Source organism: Mytilus edulis, chromosome 3 (assembly GCF_963676685.1).
Source record: "Mytilus edulis chromosome 3, xbMytEdul2.2, whole genome shotgun sequence".
NCBI lineage: Eukaryota > Metazoa > Mollusca > Bivalvia > Mytilida > Mytilidae > Mytilus > Mytilus edulis.
In genome coordinates this window covers 20422501-20442992 of record NC_092346.1, presented here as the reverse complement: position 1 = coordinate 20442992, position 20492 = coordinate 20422501, and the positions used below count along the sequence as shown (strand labels likewise).

Below are 20492 nucleotides of genomic sequence, written 5' to 3'. Positions count from 1 at the left end.
AATGCCCCTCTACTATCGTAGGTGGGGCATAAAAAAGTTATTTTTCTTTTAATTGGAGTTATCTTTCTTTCTATGATTGTAGTTCAATGCTATTTAAAATCTTTGATAATCGGAATTGGTCTTTTTTTGTGTGTCCAGAATAGTAGTTGAATCAACTTAAACCAATGCTTTGGACAATGCAATATTGAATTTTACTACCAACTGATAAATTAAAGCAAGTTTTGCCATTCATCTTCATTTTTATATGTACATCAACAATAATTCCATACAACATGTATACTTGGAATAAGCAAAAGTTGCTGTATCAGTGTAAATTAACTTTAGGTATAAATACTAAAATCAATAAAAATCTGTAGATAATTTTATTCTTGAAGTTTAATACAAGATGATATATATACATGATCAAATTGAAATACTCTAGTACAATAACAAATGGCTGTTTTTAACTTTTACCCATATAGAAACATTATACAATCTAATTATCCTCATATCAGTCAGTTAATAATAAATATGAGTAAAATGAATAATTTGTTTATTTGATATCTTGAAAACTTCCTATTTCCTATTGCTTAATTGGTGAATTATTTGCTGGAACTATATATATACAATCTGAATAATTTATATAAAACCATAGAAAATTTGATTTTTAATATATTTCACATATTTTTGCTACACATGATTTAACATTTTGCTTCATAATTCATACTCAACACATCTCAGTTGTGTTTTTGGCATATTTTAAACATACACCCTGATCTGGAATATTTTGAACACATTTACATCTGGAACACATTTTGGTTTTGAACAAAATCATAATCCATGTAATATCTGAACACCCTTTGGTTCAAATTATTATTTGTAAGCCCATTTAAATACCTTATGTTTTTTTAAGATTGTGTTTTTATAACATAGAATATCTGAACACATTGACGAATATCTGAACACATTGACTGTTTGAAACTGTTCAAAACTTCATTTACACAAAGGTGATTTTAGTTTTAGCTTGATTGACCTGCCACACATTCAGTTCCTCGTATTCCTCAATACAAGCATCGACTTGATCTGGTTTGAATCCCTTTGATGTACACTGTTCCATGACATCAGTTATCTTGACTGTTCTGGCACCTTTCAATGGAAGCATCTCTCTAATCAAAGCAAATACCTGGTCAACAACATTCTGTGTTCTATAAAGAAAGAAAATTATACAATAACTAAGAGAATGATGAAGTCTAATATGCAATTGTGTGCAATCATATAACACCAATAGTTTGTTTTGGAATGAAACAAATTTAGTAAATTTTCATTAATATCTGCTAGAATTATCAAATATTGAATACAACCTAGGAAATAGGAAATTGAAATCATAATTTTCTTAACTTGTCTAATAAATAAAAGTAGCAAAACCAGCAGGACAGTAAATCAGGCACTGTTCTGAAATCTTGCCTTCATCAATTGCCGATTTAAAATTTAAAATTTCTTTCTTTGCATGATAATATGGACGTTTGTACTAAGTCTAAGATGAATTCTGACTATTGACAAGAATTCAAATACAATAATGTTAAATCAATCAGTTCCTATCAGAAATCTAAATTTTACATATTCAAACATTTTTAGATGAATAACACCAAACATATAGGAAGAGTTATTATTTGGACATGTGGAATAAAATTGAGAATAGAAATTGGTAATGTGTCAAAGGGACAAAAACCCACCCAGAGCAAAAAGCACCATTTTTCGATTTATAATTATTTTTTTTCATATTAGGACAAATCTTTAGAATGCAAAAACTGAATGAACAAACCCACCTGTTGTGCACACTATGTGATGTATTGAGTGAATCTTTAGACATTTCCATCAATCTCATGGCCTCATTTACATCTTCTTTCTCTACCACATCAGCAAGTCTCAATCTAGCCTGAAAGGATTAATTCTAAACGTTATACAGTTCTTTATTCTAAATGTTATACAGTTCTTTATTCTAAATGTTATACAGTTCTTTATAAATATCGATCATAGGCAAAGTCTTAACCTAGCCTGAAATGATTATTTTTAAACACATAAAATACTATAGACCCATTGATCATAAGCAGGGCATAATAAATTCATACACTATTTTTACTAAAGTTCTTTTGGGTCAGGGGTTAAAAAATCTGCTAGCCCGACGCCTGGGACTACAGCATTCAGGCCTCGAGCAACCAAAACTTGTAACCCAATATGCCCGACGGACTAGTTACAAAAAATTATTGGTGTTTCCAAAATAGAAAGTGGAAAATCCCCTCATTACTATTCTATCTTAGCCAATCAGATTCAACTAAGTTATCTGGGATTCCCAGAATTTGAACTGATTTGTAAAAGTTTAAAATAGAACAAATAACTTGGGGTGGATCCCATACTTTCAATATCGTGTAACCTGATTGTACCTCCTGAATAATTTATTGCAATTTTATGTGAATCCCTTTTGACAGTAGAAACCAGACTTTTGTCAGACATAAATTTGTAATATGTGCACGTTATGGACACCATTTTGTTTTTGTTTATAAACTGTGAAGAAGCCTCCAGAACCATGACCTAAACATTTACAGTTTTCAGATATTCAAATGAATTCGATTTTAAAGAAATAAAATTTATAACAAATACAATTTCAGTTTAGAGACTGCTTAGTTTGTAGTCTATTTATAGCCCACAATACAAATTTCATTAAACTAACCAGGGCTGTAGATAATCTTAAAACTGCTAGTAAAGTTCTAGCCGAGGTAAATGTTGTGTCTTTGCTATTTCTGGCCTCTTTCCTCATTTCTACATAAGCTCCTGTAATGTAGTCAGCCAATGTTTCAGGAACTGTTGGTTGCTTTTTCTTACACAGTGCAATATATCTCCTATAATAGTCAAAAGTTAATAAGTTGTAAAATTGTGAGATGTAAAATCATGAGTAAGTCATAAACCACATTAAGTATATCTGAACAAGAAATTTATCAGAAATCTATTAGTATCATCATTATTTTCAGCATAGTATTTATTTGTTTCCTTTCCTATTTTTGTATCTTCCTTTTAAACGTAATAAATTTTGTTGAAGACTTATTGTTGGTTGAAAGTAACTTCTTTTACTTATGGCCCTTTCTTTTAAATACCATTTCAAATTTTAATTGTATTACTGAATTTTTGTTAACCAATTTGCTTAATCTTGAGGTCTACTATACATCTATGAAAATAAATGTATCCTGGATTTTTGACCTTCTAAATTGTTTTTTGACTCATATGCAAGGGTGTTGTAAATAATGCATCTTTCATAAGACTTCTTAAATTATTTGTTTTCTGAAAACAAACAGGCCTTTTACCTCATTAATTTCATGTCAAGTGGTGTGAAATGTGTAGGTGGTTGAATGTTATGTTGGTGGACATATGTGATATGTTGAGCCAGTCTCAGATCATTTTCTCTGTCCGACTTGTCCTGGATAAGCCAGAGGACATCAAATCTGGACAGGAGTGCAGCCGGCAGTTGGATGTTCTGTTCTAATGACTTCTTGGGATTGTATCTTCCATATGCTGGATTAGCAGCAGCCAGGATGGACACACGAGCATTTAAGCTGGTCATGATTCCTGCCTATAATGAAGGTCATTTGTCAGTTTTATATCACAGAACACAGTCATAAATAACTTTCAATAGTATTGAGTGTTGATAAAAACTCTCTTTGTTACAATACATTTCAAATAATTACAGGAAATTGGTCTAACGTCTTTCAAACCTAAAGTAATTTTTGGAAATCAGATAGGGACACACAAAAAAATCTAAAATGATAAAAATTAGCTATGCAACAAGCTGCTTCTTTTTAAAACTTTTCCTTTTTTTGTAACATTCCAGTAGAACAGATTAATATCATTCACTAACCTTGGCAATAGAAATTGTCTGTTGTTCCATAACTTCATGGATAGCAGTTCTATCTCCATCCATCATTTTGTCAAACTCATCTATACAACAAACACCTTGATCAGCCAGGACAAGGGCACCTCCTTCTAAAGTCATTTCCCCTGTAATGGGATCCTTGGTAACAGAGGCTGTCAGACCAACACCTGAAGATCCTCTGCCAGTTGTATACTGACCTAAAAGAGATAAAAGAAAATTAAGTTTTTCTTACAAAACACAATACTTCTTTACCCAACACTCAAAAAGTAGTCATGTTAAAAGTCAGATAGTAGTTCAAATTTCAATGACTTTTAATATGCCACAGCTTTTTTCAATGTATAGATATTTTTTCAAAGGATTTCATGACAAACTTACTTCTTGGTGCCAATCTATCGATGAAACCCAATAACTGAGATTTGGCCACTCCAGGGTCTCCCATCAGACAGATGTTTATATTGCCTGAAATAAAGTTAAAATCAAGATCATGACGTTTTATAACCTGTTTTACATTTTGTTAAACCAAACCATTTAAATATTCCTTGACTGAAAGTTTTTTTCAGGACATAATAATTAAAGCACTTTAGCTGTGTAATCTAAATCAATTTAATTCATTTGAACAAAATATTCAATCAAAAAGGCGTTGATTAAGGCAGGTGACTGCTTAAGGACATTGAATTTATTGTGAAAAAGAAATGATTGCAAGTACAATATTTGACAACTTTGGCTCTACCCAGCAACAATATCAAATATAAATATTACTGCATGTCAACATATTCCTTGCTATTACAATCAACATAATATGGTTAAGATATTCAAAAATTCTAAATACTAAGACTGTAGTGGTTACTCCTGTGATTTTGAGATTGTCAGTTTGATGCAAATTTATAGTGTCACCCCACACCTCCATTATATATATCAAGACAACCTAATGCTATCATTATTTTGATAAAAGCAACATCAATTATCAAGACAGATACTTTCTCTCACTTAAACCATTGCATTTATGGTTTGGTAAGAGGTTGTTAAATTCTTAAAATAAACTTAAATATGTTCTTGCAAAAAAAATAAAAACAATGATTTAATATTGAAGTTTTCACCTCTGATTTTCATGCCTCTTGGTGTTTTATCCACTCCACCAACTAATAACAATAACAAAGCTTTTTTAACATCTTCATGACCGTATATTTCTGGTGCTATACTGCTGGCTAACTTGTCGTAGAAATCATCCTGGGCAACCTGTCTTATCTCATCCTCCGACAGTTCTTCTGCTGATAACTCATCGTCTTCTGTTTTATTCATTTTGACCAATCTCTGCAATATGGCAATTTTGTTGTGCAATAAAATATCCTATTTATATTCCTATCACAGAAAATTGTTTAAAAGAAGTTACACAAATTATTTCTTATACAGCTTCATTTGAGCAATTCGAATTTTTATCACATTCTTTTCATTTTAAATGTTTTACAGATTTAAGCATTTGTCTCTTTTATCCAGTTTATATAAAAAGAAGCACAACTCAAGAAAAGTAAAAGCGAGAGAGTGAGCAATACATCAAAATTTGACAATTTTCCTTAAAATAGGGGTATAACATATGAACAGTGCAAGTGATGAAAACCAGATTCAAACTTGATCAGTATTTGGAGGTTATAAACCTTGTGTATAATTTTCTTACCATTTGGTTGAAGCAAAGTAAAATAATATTTATAAAGGGACATAACAAGAGAACGGTGAAAGTGACAGCACAGAATTTGAGCTTGATCTGTGTTTGGCAATAATAGACATTGCGTATAAGTTTAACAACATTTAACTGAGACAAATTAAAGTTAGAAACTGGAAACCAATTTTAATGTACAGAATAATTAAATTTAATTTTTCAAATGAAATTGACAAATCTTAACAGAGAGCAAATAGTTCAAACATATTAGACTGTGGTTGTATATCCAAGCATAAATGAGATCTACACAACGAATGACATTACTTACATGAGCTTCTAGGTATGTTTCTGCCAGTAAACCAGCTTGTACCTGAGTATACCCAGCTTTCATCAATGGTAAAAATATCTAAGCAAACTGTTAAGGACACATAATAGAAACACTAATAACAGTTCATTTGTTCTGAATACAGGAAGTCTCACAGTAATTAGAGGAAACGATTAACAACATCTATAATATACAATAAATTTTCGTGAATTTTTCATTAGCACAAGTGAGGCATATCTGTTCATCCCTACACACTAGTTTGAGCCATAATAAATATTGAACAGTATGTTTTTTATGAAAGGAAATATATTTTCATGCCAGGTTTTTCCTGGCTCATTTAAAGGTTACCCACTGCAGGCTTTTGTCTATATAGTATTTGCAATGCAACATTTTTTTATACACTTGTGTAAACACTTTTTCTTACTTGCTATAATAGATCGTCTTGCAATTCCCACACCCAATTGTTTACATCAATGCACTTTTTAACAAAAAGGATACTCCAGTGATGCTGACATGGTCTCCAGGTTGCGTATTACGTGTCATTTCACCTCTACAGTACACCGTCATAGATCTGGGAATGTTACCTACTGGTACTTGATCACTCTACAAATATAAATAATAGTCAACAGCTGATTTGGATATAAAGCCAGGATTTCAGTTACACCTTGTGTAAACATTCAAACTGAACTATCCAAACAAATCACATTAGAACACATACATTTTATTGTACAAAAATTATCAACCAGTTGCAAGTAAATTAAACAATATAAAAAAGTCCCCATCCCATAAGAGATCTAACACTGTTAGTAACAAAAGTATATTTGAATTTTGCATACACCCTTTTCATTATCAATTTTATATAAGACTAGAACACACCCGTGATATCGCGGGTCCGTGACTGAATTAAAGTATATAACTATGCGCAAGCCTTATTTTAGTATTATTTTTTATCTGATAAAGTCATGCCGATTATAAGATACACAGTTTTCTCTGCTTTCAAATCTTTCTGTTTGAACCCGTCGAACTGGAACTTATTAATTATTGGTAATATTAATTATTTGGACAAAAGGTCCTGGAATGGAGTATTTTTTAATCAACAGCATTGTCCTATGTTAGTTATAAATAAAGTTGAATTCTTTGATTCACTGTTTTATGTCATGCCCGCTAACAAATTGAAAACGGTTCCTATATGCACCTTATTTTTAGTCCAGATTTTTAGTATTCGTATTGTTATCTTAGAAAGTCTTACTGATTAAAATACTACAATAGGTAACAATTTAGAAGTGTCAACCCTGTGATTATGATCCGTGTATATAGCATAATCCTAAATACGCCGTTTGGTGGTGCACCTGTTAGATGCGGAACGTACAGATAAGGTAATAGGTAACAGGTGAATATACTATTGGTATCGGTATCGGACTCGACCCGGAACTTCTTAATTATTGGCAATATTAATTACGTGGAAAACAAAAGGGCCTGGAGTGGTGTAATTTTTAATCTACACCTTTGTACTATATTAGTTATATATAAAGCTGAATTCTTTGATTCGTCGTTTTCACGTGATGACGGCTGACAAATTGGACCTCGTAATTTTAGTATTATAGATAGATAATCTGAATTTCTGAATATCAGCTTAAATAAGTTACACAATTGATTATTTTTTTATGTAATTTATAACTACAAAGAAGTATCTATACAAATATGTCCATGTAACGAATGAGTTCATAATGATGTTAAATACTAACATGTTCTTGAATTTTGACTTCTTGGAACTTGACAAACTTTGACCCTCTAGTCTGTAGGTATAGTCTGCCACCAGATCTGTTGGTTGTACATTCCTGGCTAGGACACATGATCAAAGGCATAAAGGATGGAGAATTTATCTAAAAAAAAAATACAAAAATTTAATAGCAATTTCCTGGCAATAGACCACTTTCGAGTTCATCAGTCACCGGAAAAAACTTGTCAATTATACACGCCTTTATGACGTCATTTACCAGATAGAGGGGGTCGCCTATATCCCTGCACTATTTACGTTCATCAAGCGTCTTAGTGATTGTCATTGTGCAGGATAAACAAGAAATAATGGTTGTTCTGTAGGTACTTAATGACAATTCCCTAATGACAGCAATGCTGATTGTCAATTTTGAGAATTCAATCTGCCGAATAATTCATACAATATAGAATTATAGTTTTCCAACCACTCGCTCAACATTGGAATGGAAGTGACGACGCCCATAAACGCACAAATGATGTTCACTAAAACCAGAGTTTTTGACGAAAATGCATCGAACTCAAAAGTTGTCTATTGTTAAATCAATTCATATACATAAGCAATGTTGTGGAGTTTTTGTTGCAGTTGAACAGTTTAGTTATTTTACTTCTTCCCTATCAAATTGGTTTACAAATAAGACAAAATTCCATTTCAATTTATTTTGTGAGCTGCTTTGACAGAAGATTCAATATTTTGAACTAAAATGGAATATTACTGTACTTTACAGGCTTATAAACATGACCAATTTTCACTGTTGGTTCAACATAAAATGTACATAAAATATTTTCAAATTAAAATTGAGAAAGGAAATGGTGAATATGTCAAAGCGACAACCACCCGACCATAGAGCAAACAACAGCCGAAGGCAACCAATGGGTCTTCAATGTAGCGAGAATTCCCGCACCCGTAGGTGTCCTTCAGCTGGCTTTTCCACTAAAATTACATTACAGTGCAATGGTATAGAATGATAATATGAAACCGGGAACCCAATTTCAGCTGATTTGTAGTTCCTGGGAAAATTATACAGAAAATCACATGGTACTTTCAAGTAATGAGAATTCTCGATTATTTTCTTTGATTTTGAACAAAAAATATAGAGAAGAAGTCATTCAATCAAAATCTACCACTTTCAGTGGTTCATCAGATTGAATCTCTCTAAATGATTGGCAAGAACTATATGTGATTCACTTTGACTGCACATGCATAAACTTACAGGTTGGTTTGTTTCATTACCACAGGTGTCGCATGTGTAGGTTAAGAACTGTTGTAAAATGATTCACTTAGTGTGCACATGTTTAAACTTACAGGTTGGTTTGTCTCATTACCACAGGTATCACATGTGTAGGTTAAGAACTATTGTAAAATGATTTACTTAGTGTGCACATGTATAAACTTGCAGGTTGGTATGTCTCATTACCACAGGTGTCGCATGTGTAGGTTAAGAACTATTGTAAAATGATTCACTTAGTGTGCACATGTATAAACTTACAGGTTGGTTTGTCTCATTACCACAGGTGTCGCATGTGTAGGTTAAGAACTATTGTTAAATGATTCACTTAGTGTGCACATGTATAAACTTGCAGGTTGGTATGTCTCATTACCACAGGTGTCGCATGTGTAGGTTAAGAACTATTGTTAAATGATTCACTTAGTGTGCACATGTATAAACTTACAGGTTGGTTTGTCTCATTACCACAGGTGTCGCATGTGTAGGTTAAGAACTATTGTTAAATGATTTACTTAGTGTGCACATGTATAAACTTACAGGTTGGTTTGTCTCATTACCACAGGTGTCGCATGTGTAGGTTAAGAACTATTGTTAAATGATTCACTTAGTGTGCACATGTTTAAACTTACAGGTTGGTTTGTCTCATTACCACAGGTGTCGCATGTGTAGGTTAAGAACTATTGTTAAATGATTCACTTAGTGTGCACATGCATAAACTTACAGGTTGGTTTGTCTCATTACCACAGGTGTCGCATGTGTAGGTTAAGAACTATTGTTAAATGATTCACTTAGTGTGCACATGTTTAAACTTACAGGTTGGTTTGTCTCATTACCACAGGTGTCGCATGTGTAGGTTAAGAACTATTGTTAAATGATTCACTTAGTGTGCACATGCATAAACTTACAGGTTGGTATGTCTCATTACCACAGGTGTCGCATGTGTAGGTTAAGAACTATTATTAAATGATTCACTTAGTGTGCACATGTATAAACTTACAGGTTGGTATGTCTCATTACCACAGGTGTTGCATGTGTACGTTAAGAACTATTGTAAAATGATTCACTTAGTGTGCACATGTATAAACTTACAGGTTGGTATGTCTCATTACCACAGGTATCACATGTGTAGGTAGCCACCATCAACATCGGTTTGACCTCTGTAGCTCTGGTTACTATACCCTTCACACACACTAATTTTCCTATGCAATCAGCCTTCACCTCTCGTATGGCTACATGTTTATCTTGTGGTGGTAGTTTGAAATAAACTTCACTGTAAAAGTTAAATTATCATTATCAGTATTTTACCATTTAAACATTCAATTTCAAGGACTTGATCTAATATCTATGTCTGGTGCCTAAAAACATATACTGAGCCAAAAAAGTTTAGCAACAAAAATGTGAAATTTTATTACAAAATCATAACAAGATATAATTTTAATAATAACAGAAAGGAATTATGATATGTCAGAAGCAACATGAATGTTTATCAGTTACATTCATTAGAATTTTCTTTGTATGGAGCGCGGGAGGGTCAAAATGCGGAAATGAGAATAGTGTTATTCAAAATCAATTTTTCAGCCATGCCATAAGTGCACCAATGAAGGATTTGCAGGCACACCAGCAGCTGCCTTTAGTCAATGCACTACTTTGTGGCCTGAAAAAAACTTGTCACTTGTTGACGCAAAGCGAAGGTAGCGCTCCTCCCTTGACGATAGTTTTTTTTGGTCTACGAGATATCGACCTATCCTGTGCAGTTGCAATTTGTCGATATCTGTTTGTTAGTCTCTAAACTGTTGCCTTATGCACATTAAATCAAGCCATGATGTCAGCAACCCTCATTCCGGCATCAACAATTTCAACAGCTTTCTGACGGTCATTTTCGGAGAGGCCTGGTTGACGCCCCATGCAAAATTTTTCAAATGTGTATGTGTTTTTCTTACCAATGGTGTGTTTCTGAACGTTGATGAAAAAGAAATTTTTAATATCGTTTTAAAAGTACAGGTACAGAAGGTAAAACATCAGTTACACGTGCAAAGCTGAAATGGCGCAAAAAGAATCACCAGGAAAAAAGTACGACTGTTTTAAATACAGGTAAAACTAAGGATTAAATCAATAATGTTTAAATAATTTTTTTCCAGAAACAACAAAAAAAAATTTAAAAAAAAAGTGTTGCTAAACTTTTTTGGCTCAGTATATTTCTAATTATCAAGACAGATTTTAACTTTTTTAACGAGCTTTATTAAAGTTACAATGTATTCTGTCAAATTTATTTACAGCATATTTGTAAAAAAAAACCCAGCAATATCCACTTTTTTCTACTAAAAGTTAAACTCATAATACTTCAGTTTAGGCAATAAAAAAATAAAGAAAATATATTTTGAAAACTTAAAAAGTTGTATGCATTACAGAGGTATAAATATAAATATGAATGTGAAGTGGAAGGAACACCTACTATCTCCTCATAAGCTCAGCAGGATATTTATTCCTTGGATCTCTGGTGACTTCCTGACCTTCAGGATGATTACGCTGTTCCATCAATAATCTGTGTTCTATATAAACATCTAATGCATCTTTATTTGTAACCTAAAAAGTATACATTCCTATAGATAATTTTTATTTCAAATTTCAGGAGACAACAATTTTTTTTAAAAAGAAACATGAAATAGCACGAGAACAGTTCTTGAGAAACAAGAATCATATTAATCTGTTTTTTTTAATCATTAATTTCAACTTTCATTTTTACTTCTAAGAATCAATCTATTTCTGAAAGACATATAATTGAAAATGCCTTGACATCACTGTAAGGAATAAATAAATATGATAATAATTACCTCCCTTTCTTTGTAGTCGGGTAGTATTTCTTGGACAGCATCAGCAAACAAGTTAATATAACGTCTGGTGTTCTCCACCATGGCCAGCGCCAGATCTGGATCATGTTCCTGTACATCTTCTATGTCAATTGTCAGTGCTACTTGTTCTCTGTGTGCAATCCTCACCTAATTTGAAAGAAAGGAACCACATATGTAAACCAATAACAAGTTTGATTTCAAACTCAAAAATATTTTCCTTTTTTTTTCTACAGATTAAACTACAAATCAGTTATATAATTATCAAGAACATTGAATATTACATAAGTGCAATATTGGATATGCAGAACATCTGTATAAAAGGAGGTATGACCAAGGGTCTGGAAATGGTCATATATGCCAGTCCTGACTGATTTGGAAACTCAATAGTCCTAAATGATTTTTTTTTTTTTTTACCGAAATAATTTCGGTCATTTCGTTGAGATCGGTTTTCTTAATCGCCATTTTGAACTTTCCAGTAATAAAACTGCCACTCCAGTATAGTGTTATAATCCGGAGGGCCCTCCTAATAACTTTTGTTATGCCTTAGGAGAATATTGGCTAATGATCGCTAATCTCTTTACCTGTGTTTTTAATTCACACCTGACCAATGATTACAAGCTCAGAACTAAATTGTAAATAAATTAAAATTCAACAGCATCTGTTTTCATCATTTAATTACTTTTCAGCTAAGACTGTCAATTCTGTTTTAAAATTAAATCAAAAGTAGAATTTTTTTCACTTCTAACACAAATGCTTTGTTTACTTTGTAATATACATGCATGCAAATTTCTTCCGCAGATGAGACATGAAATTGTGAATTCAAAACACGAAATCGTCAATTCAAAATGGTTTCATGCTTAATAAATTAAGTACAACTATTATCATTATATTCAAACACTATCAAAGGTAAAAAAATTAAAAAGCCTATGGTTTCCTGTCAATTTGATAAACAGAACTAATCCTGGAAATGAGTCCATAATTACTCATTTTATTACTGTCGCAAAACATCTGGTTATTAGTCTTCAAAATCGAAGGAAACATTAGCAATGTCAGATAAATTGATCATTTTAAGTCATTAAAATCATTTCATTTTCATACTGTTGCCTTCCCTTAACTACTCTTGAACAGTTTTAGGAAAAATGGTAAGAAAATTCGCGAAGTAAATGCGATGCAACAGTTAAAAAAAGATCGTTGATGCTATGAGTCAGCTGGTGAAAAATTCTGTGATTTTTATAATCTTTTTTTGGAAAAAGGACACCAACTTCATTTGAACTTTAAAGTTATCAAAAAATGACCGAAATTAGGTGAAAAAATTTCCGGATCCTTGGGCATGTTGGGTATGACTATGGGAAAACATGTAAATTTTCAAGGATTTTTAAAAAAAAATAAGAGGTTTCTTAATTTGCAAAAGACAAAATAATAGATAGGTGTTAAAATATCAGTGCATGTTTAATTTTTTTTTCAGCATGTGAAAAATTAGATTTAACCTACATGTGAAAGTGTGAAACTACCATCTTTGAAATTTCAACAGACACTCATTTGCAAATCTCTATTTAAGTCATAACAATTGTATATTTAAATTACCAGCTGTTGTCCATATACAAAATCTTTACCACTGTCATCTCCATCTTTGTAAAATTCTCGCAGGAAAGTCTTTATCTTGTCTGAAAATATAAACTCAACAATAAGCAACATTTCAATGCATTCTGTTTGTACCCTTTTAAAGAAATACTCCTTGAAGATATTTAAGATGACAAGAACATGTCAACACTTACACAAAAGGCAAAAATTTGTATGTTAAGGTTCATCATAACAAATGGACAAATATGGCCGTATTTTCATCTCAAAAACTACTCTGTGTACAGACCGGTACCTCGAATGACCGAATAACACTGTTAATATCCGAAATTACACTTGTAATGACCGAATAACACTTAAAATTTTGATACTAGCACATATTGGGGACTTTTAAACATTGATTATTAAATAAGAATATATTATTAATGTACACAACAGCCTGGGTGGATTTTGATTTTTCCATTGGCCCACCCGTGCCCGCACCAGATTTAATCTATTTTTTTGTAAAAATATTGATTACAAATCCTTATCTGCTTTTTTCAATTAAAAAGTCCTTTGATTAAACAAAAGAAATTGCATCCCCACTCTTATGGGTGGGCAGAGTGGACAAGCTTGAAATTATGCCCACCCCCACTGCGGACTGGTGGACAAAGCAAAATCCACTCAAGCTGTAGTGTATATAATAACTTAAAAAGTGATTTACAGAAAGCAGATAAGTTCATAAAGATCATTTTAAATTTAGTGTGTTCTTCCAACATGGCGGCCATTGTGATTTCTGCGGTCACCATGTTGGATGTACACACTAAATTTAAAAAGTTCTTTATGAACTTATCTGCTTTCTGTAAATAATTATTACAATATATAAAATACATTGATAATATACTATTAATTAAGGTTCATCATAACAAATGGACAAATATGGCCGTATTTTCAACTCAAAAACCACTCTGTGTACAGACTTACTTGTGCTGTTTGGAAAGTTTTTATGCCTAGCATCCACTAGATATATAAAAGTTATATGCATTTTGGGTTTTAAGAAAGATAAAAACTTTCTTGGTTTTTGATGGGCATTTTTTTTCCTTTCTGCAGAAGGTGTAAAAATAAACAAACACCTGAATTACTTTGATACTGTCCACTCACTGACTCAGATAAACTCTTTAACTCACCTATAGTTGTGATGATACATGTACCTGTTGTCCATGTCAAATAAGAGTATCGGGATCGTTCGCCCTAGGTTCGTTCGCACAGAGTTTGTTTGCCCTGATAGTCCGTTCGCCCTATATTCATTTATGATATGTACAAAAAAATGTATATGTTACATCAATGAACGAAATATATATATATTAAAATTTATTAAAATTTATGTATATCTATTAAAAGTTAAATACAGAATATTTGCCAAATTTATATTAATTAAATAAAAGTCTTGGCTGCATTGTTACACTTTATTTTATAATTACTTTTAATATTACTGTTGACGGAATTTGATTGCTGAGTAGGTGTCATTTGAAACCATTGATATCACTGATTGTTATATAAATTGTCTTTGATGGATTAATAATGAGAATAACATTTTTCTCAAATAAAATAGTCAGCTTGGATGGGTAAAATTCAGTTTGAAATAAAAAAATAAATAAAAAAAAGGATGGGTAAAAACACTGATGACAAGTGATCAATGTACAGCAGTGTGACTATGTTTTTGGTATTCAGAGATGCAAACAGTTTTTTTTTTCCTGTCAGACAATGGGGCCTACAGGGTACCAAGTTTTGCCAGACCCATCAAATTTCTGCCAGACCCATATTTTCACTCAAAAATCAAATGAAATTATGCTATTGAACAAACGTTAATTTTGATTTTGTTGATATTATTATTATTTTAAAATAACCTGTGATTCATAACAATTGTAGTTTATTGAATGCCATGACATATTTCCTGAACTTATCAACTATGCTTAATAGACCTCCTTCCTAGAGAGCGAATTTCTAAAACAAAAAACATGACGGAAATACGGAGAATTGTTCGGGGCGAGATGGACAAGGTACGAAAGACTATTACTGGGCGGAAATACTGGTTCCCGCAGTTAGAAAATGCGGGGGAACAGGACATTTACTTTTATTAAAGATGATCGCAATTTTATAAACAAAATACTCACTCTGCTGGGGCCGACGGGGATTTCAGTTTTGGCGGACCCAAGCGGACTTAAATATTGCCGGCCATCAGGTCCTGCACAGCTACGAGTTTTGCCCGACCTGCATAAATTCTGCCCCTTAGGTCCGACGGGTCCGACGATTAGTTGCATCTCTGGGTATTTGTTTCACTAATAGTAATTCTATTTAGTGCTTTTAAATATTTGTTTAGGAAATAAATGTGTGCGACGTACAGTTCGGAATTGATCTTGTTATAACTGTTACTGAATATTTTTAAATTGTTAAAATGTATCAATAAAGTTAAATATATAAATAACTTAGTCATGTTAGTCTTTAGTTGTTTTATGTCAGGTATAAGTCAGAAACTTATCCTCGTAGAAGCAAGACAACAACTTAGTCTTCAGTTGTTTCACGTTTAAAAATACAATGTAGAGCTGAAATTCCGAGAAACTTATTTCCTAATAGTAGTACCACAGAATACATCATAAATAAATATTCGGTGAATGTAAACTTCAACATATTCAATTACATACAAATAATTTAGTCTTCAGTTGTTTTACATTTAAAAATACAATGTGGTGCTGGAATTTACAGAAACTTATATTTCCTAGTAACGTAATTACATACAGATGCAAACTTAGTCCTCAAAAACTTATAGTCCTGAAATGTACTGAAACTTATAACCTAGTATAGCATGTAAAGCAGCTAGCTTTAGACAATTTAACATGATACATCGTCATCGTAAATATTCGGCGAAATTGTAGACCGACTTCAAAACATTCAATTATATACACACAATGCAACACTATACTTAAAAATAAAATCAGGGCGAACGGACTCAGGGCAAACAGGTATTAGGGCGAACAGAAACTAGGGCGAACCAGAATCAGGGTGGACAGACCCGGATTCTCAAATAAGGACAGTCAAAACAATACAAACCGTTTTTTACCTGAGGGAGCATCTCATAGTTGTACCACAACTTAGTTAATTTTCACACCTTTTGCATCTGTATCTGTATCTGTAGTGGTACGTGTAGAATCCTATTAAGGCTTTTATACACGGTGGAGAAGAGCGCCGTTGTTATGGGCGGTGTTCTTGTAGAGCGGTCTTAAATGCCTCTACAGAACCTGCATGCACAACTTTATCTGGTAGTTGGTTCCAGTGAAAGGAAAAAAAAATGCCCATCAAAATCCAAAAGAGATTTTATCTTTCTGGAACACAAAATGCATTTAACTTTATTATATCTAGTGGATGCCAGGCATTAAAACTTTTCCAACTTCACAGGTAAGTCTGTACTCGAGTAATTTTTTGCCTGTAAATACAGCCATATTTGTCCGTTTGTTATGATGAACCTTAATAATCAATGTTTAAAAGTCCCCAATATGTGCTAATATTAAAATTTCAAGTGTTATTCAGATAGTAACAGTGTTATTTGGTCATTCGTGTTACCCTGTACAGACTAACCTGTGCTGTTTGGAAAGTTTTAAATTATGTCTGGCATTCATTAGATATATGAAAGCATTTTGAGTTTAAGAAAGATATAATCTTTTCTGGGTTTTGATGTGTCATGAACCCTTGCTGACCCATATAAGAAGATGAATGACGATTGACGCACTTTTTAGACTGTATAATTTGCATGAAACAGAGAAAATTGAGGTGTAAACACGGCCATTTGAGAACAATTGCTTATGATGATCCTTTAAAAGTAGAATATCATATCAAATCAACTGATCAATGTGTGATTTTACAGAACAGACACATTAATTTTACTTAAATACACACCAAGTTCTGCCTGGTAATCTCTGGGAGGCATTATTCGATGTTTTTCAGTGGTTCAAGTTGTACACAATGCTTGATGGAAACGGCGGGAATTATTTGCGTTAACGGAAGTAGATGTCTAGATTCGGGGAATATCGGCCATTTCCGGTTGCATTCCGATCTACTTTCGTTTTATCCATCGTGGAGTAAAGTATTGATTAGACATATGTTATAGGGTTAAATAATTCTTTTTATTTTGACCTTATAACTCAATAAGTGTGCATACAAACAAATCGTTTTGTTATCTTATAGAAATCTATGATTTTGTTTAAATGGCTAATGATATATATATTTTTTTAACCTAGATTTAATAAAATCAAATCATTTTGTTATAAGCCTTATTTATTATATAAGATAATATATTTTAATGGTTTTTAATCCAAAATTATAGGAATTTTACCAAAACAATAAATGTTGGTTATACATAAACATGTAGACACATATCTGACAATGAAATAAAATGATTAAGTTGGGAACCTGTATAAAGAGGGATAACTCAATTTATTCATTTTAACTTATCTCTTGTTTCCTGTCTCATGCAAGGCTGAACATTTTTTTTTTATATACAGATTGAATGTTATATAAAACTTAAATCTTCATATCTTTATTTTTCATGATGCATTTACAAAGATTTTTAAATTAATATTTCTCGGGTATGGAAACTTTGAAATAATCATAGTAAATTTTCTTAGAATTTTAATTGTGGCAGATTAAACTTGAAATAATAATGCGGGCCGCATCAGTTTGTTCAAAATGAAGTTCAGTTTAATAAGTTATGTGAACAATGTTGACAGAGTCTTAGGTTTACATCTGTTCCAGAAGCTCAATTTTCCTTAGATTGTATTTTGTTTTTGTTCCAGTCTCCCATTTTCTATTCCGGGTCATGTCAATCTAAAGTTATTTCAAAGTTCTTCGGTTGTGTAAATTATTGATATTTTCACAATTGAAAAGGTATTGGAAAACACAACACACAATACAAATTTATATTTACTATATACTAGTACATTTGCATTATGTGCTGTGTTTTCCGGTATTATTAAAATAACTATTTCTGATATCTAGCCATGTCTCAAGAAAGTTTTTCTTGGGATAATTATTCAAACACAATTATATTTCTTTTTTTACTAAAAAAAATATATTTTGAAACAGATACTTATAACTTTTAAAATGTCCAGTTTTTTTATTGTAAAAAAGGTATTTGAATTTTTTTTGACCGGTTACTTCTAGTATAAAAAAGAAGATGTGGTATGATTGCCAATGAGACAACTGTCCACAAGAGACCAAAATGACACAGACATAAACAACTATAGGTCACCGTATGGCCTTCAACAATGAGCAAAGCCCATACCGCATATTCAGCTATAAAAGGCCCCGATAAGACAATGTAAAACAATTCAAACGAGAAAACTAACGGCATTATTTATATAAAAAAAAAGAACGAAAAACAAATATGTAACACATAAACAAACGACAACAACTGAATTACAGGCTCCTGACTTGGGACAGGCACATACTTAAATAATGTGGCGGGGTTAGATTTATTTTCATTACCAACTTGACTAAGAGGTAAGATTGGTGAGTGCTAAAGTTTATTCCAGGACAAAAAGTAATTGTTTTGACAAGTCAAGTAACACACGTGTTAAAATGGGTTCCAACGTCATGTCTGTGATCAGAGTTGCAGTGATTGCATTGGTGTTGAGATAACAACAACAATCAATTAATCAATCAAACCGTTATAACATTCGACTATTTCCATCTGTCAGTGCTGAACACTCTTTTGATACGCCAGTTTTGTTCTCCCGGTCCACTAACATGCCATCATAAACCGTGCTGGTGTCTTGAATCGTGTCAACTATGCCACTGATTTGCTCTGAATCATATATCATTGATATTCGTACAAACATTAGGTCGTTAGTTTTCTCAATTGAATTGTATATTGTATATATTTTTCATATCGGGGCCTATTATAGCCGACTATACAGTATTGGAATCTCATTGTTGAAGGCCGTGCAGTGGCCTATAAAAAGTCAAATCACAAATTTAAAATACTGAACTCCGAGGAAAACTCAAAACGGAAAGTCCCTAATCAAATAACAAATCAAATGATAAAACACATCAAACGCATGGACAACAACTGTCATATTCCGGACTAGGTTCAGGCATTTTCAAATGTAGAAACTGGTGGATTGAGCCTGGTTTTATAGCGCTAAACTTGTATTATTGCTTACTACCACTTCAGTTTAACTCTGGTGAATAGTTGTCTCGTTGGCAATCTAACCTCATCTCCTCAAGTTTTTATTTTCTCAGCTTTTCAAATAATAACATACATTGTACTTGTGATGTCGGTCGGAAAAATGCAGTTTTAAGCGGACAATATGACTTCTACTTTGGCCTCTTTATTATTATTTATTGGTTATTATTGTCATTTTGGTTTATGTCCGAGGCTAGTAAGAAATACACAGACGAAGGTTAATGGTGGTATTCGCATATGTCAATGAGACACAAATCGAACGACCAAAAAAAAATCAGTTCAACGTATAGTCTTCAACTATAGACAAGGGATTATGCAATATCAAGCTTTATATCGTTGCAAACTTGTAAAATGGTTTAAGAATCTGCTTACTATGACAGTATGCTCTCCTATACTGCTATCTGTTATATCAGTGGTTGTATCGGCATCGGGATAAATTTAATACAGCAACGCAATAGTATCTACAGTAGAAAGGAAGACACGATCTTGAAAAAATATATATACGGTACATAGAATCTCAATGTAGACAATAAAAATAAAGTGTCTTGTTCATTTGTCAAACAACATTCAGTCAAGTATATCCTTTATCAATAATTCTATATTTAAGCAAACAGACAAATTTTCAATTGATATTGTTGACCTAAAGTAAAACCAACAAAAACTTCGATATGATCAATTTTGATGAAATGCTGGACGGGAAATATAGACAAGCATGATGTATCTATTGAATGAATCATTCTGACAAGCCGTGTTCAATAACATCAAACAACAAATGAGGTGATGTACTGTATTCTTTCTAACACAGACAAGTAAAATAAAACTCGCATATACAAAGATGAAATAAATTTAGTGAATCAATTGGGGGAAGCTATATATATAATGATCGATTGTATGATTGTATTTTGTAATGTATTGATACTAATGTCAGCTATGTTCAAAATAAAGACAACTTGCCAAATACTTAGG

General features: G+C 32.3%; 1 protein-coding gene across 1 annotated transcript; it reads right to left on the bottom strand.

Annotated features, from left to right (window-relative positions):
• Positions 1–348: 348 nt before the first annotated feature.
• On the bottom strand, positions 349–17388 carry LOC139514182 (DNA replication licensing factor mcm7-like). The gene is made up of 15 exons (XM_071302982.1): positions 17240–17388; positions 13316–13395; positions 11714–11878; positions 11335–11465; positions 9972–10152; positions 7626–7763; positions 6379–6483; positions 5884–5961; positions 4999–5212; positions 4277–4360; positions 3887–4098; positions 3336–3601; positions 2708–2876; positions 1806–1915; positions 349–1184 (listed from the first exon to the last, which is right to left on the bottom strand). The coding sequence occupies exons 1-15, from the start codon at positions 17268–17270 to the stop codon at positions 977–979; spliced, it is 2172 nt and encodes a 723-aa protein (XP_071159083.1). The 5' UTR covers positions 17271–17388; the 3' UTR covers positions 349–976.
• Between the last annotated feature and the right edge of the window lie 3104 nt (positions 17389–20492).

Bases quoted from the DNA above. Each gene is read 5' to 3' on its own strand.
- LOC139514182 (XM_071302982.1), bottom strand. From the start codon at position 17,270: ATGCCTCCCAGAGATTACCAGGCAGAACTTG. The intron at 11,466-11,713 runs GTAATTATTATC...TATACTTTTTAG, and splicing joins CCGACTACAAAGAAAGGGAG to GTTACAAATAAAGATGCATT. The intron at 5,962-6,378 runs GTATCCTTTTTG...CAGTTTGCTTAG, and splicing joins ACCATGTCAGCATCACTGGA to ATATTTTTACCATTGATGAA.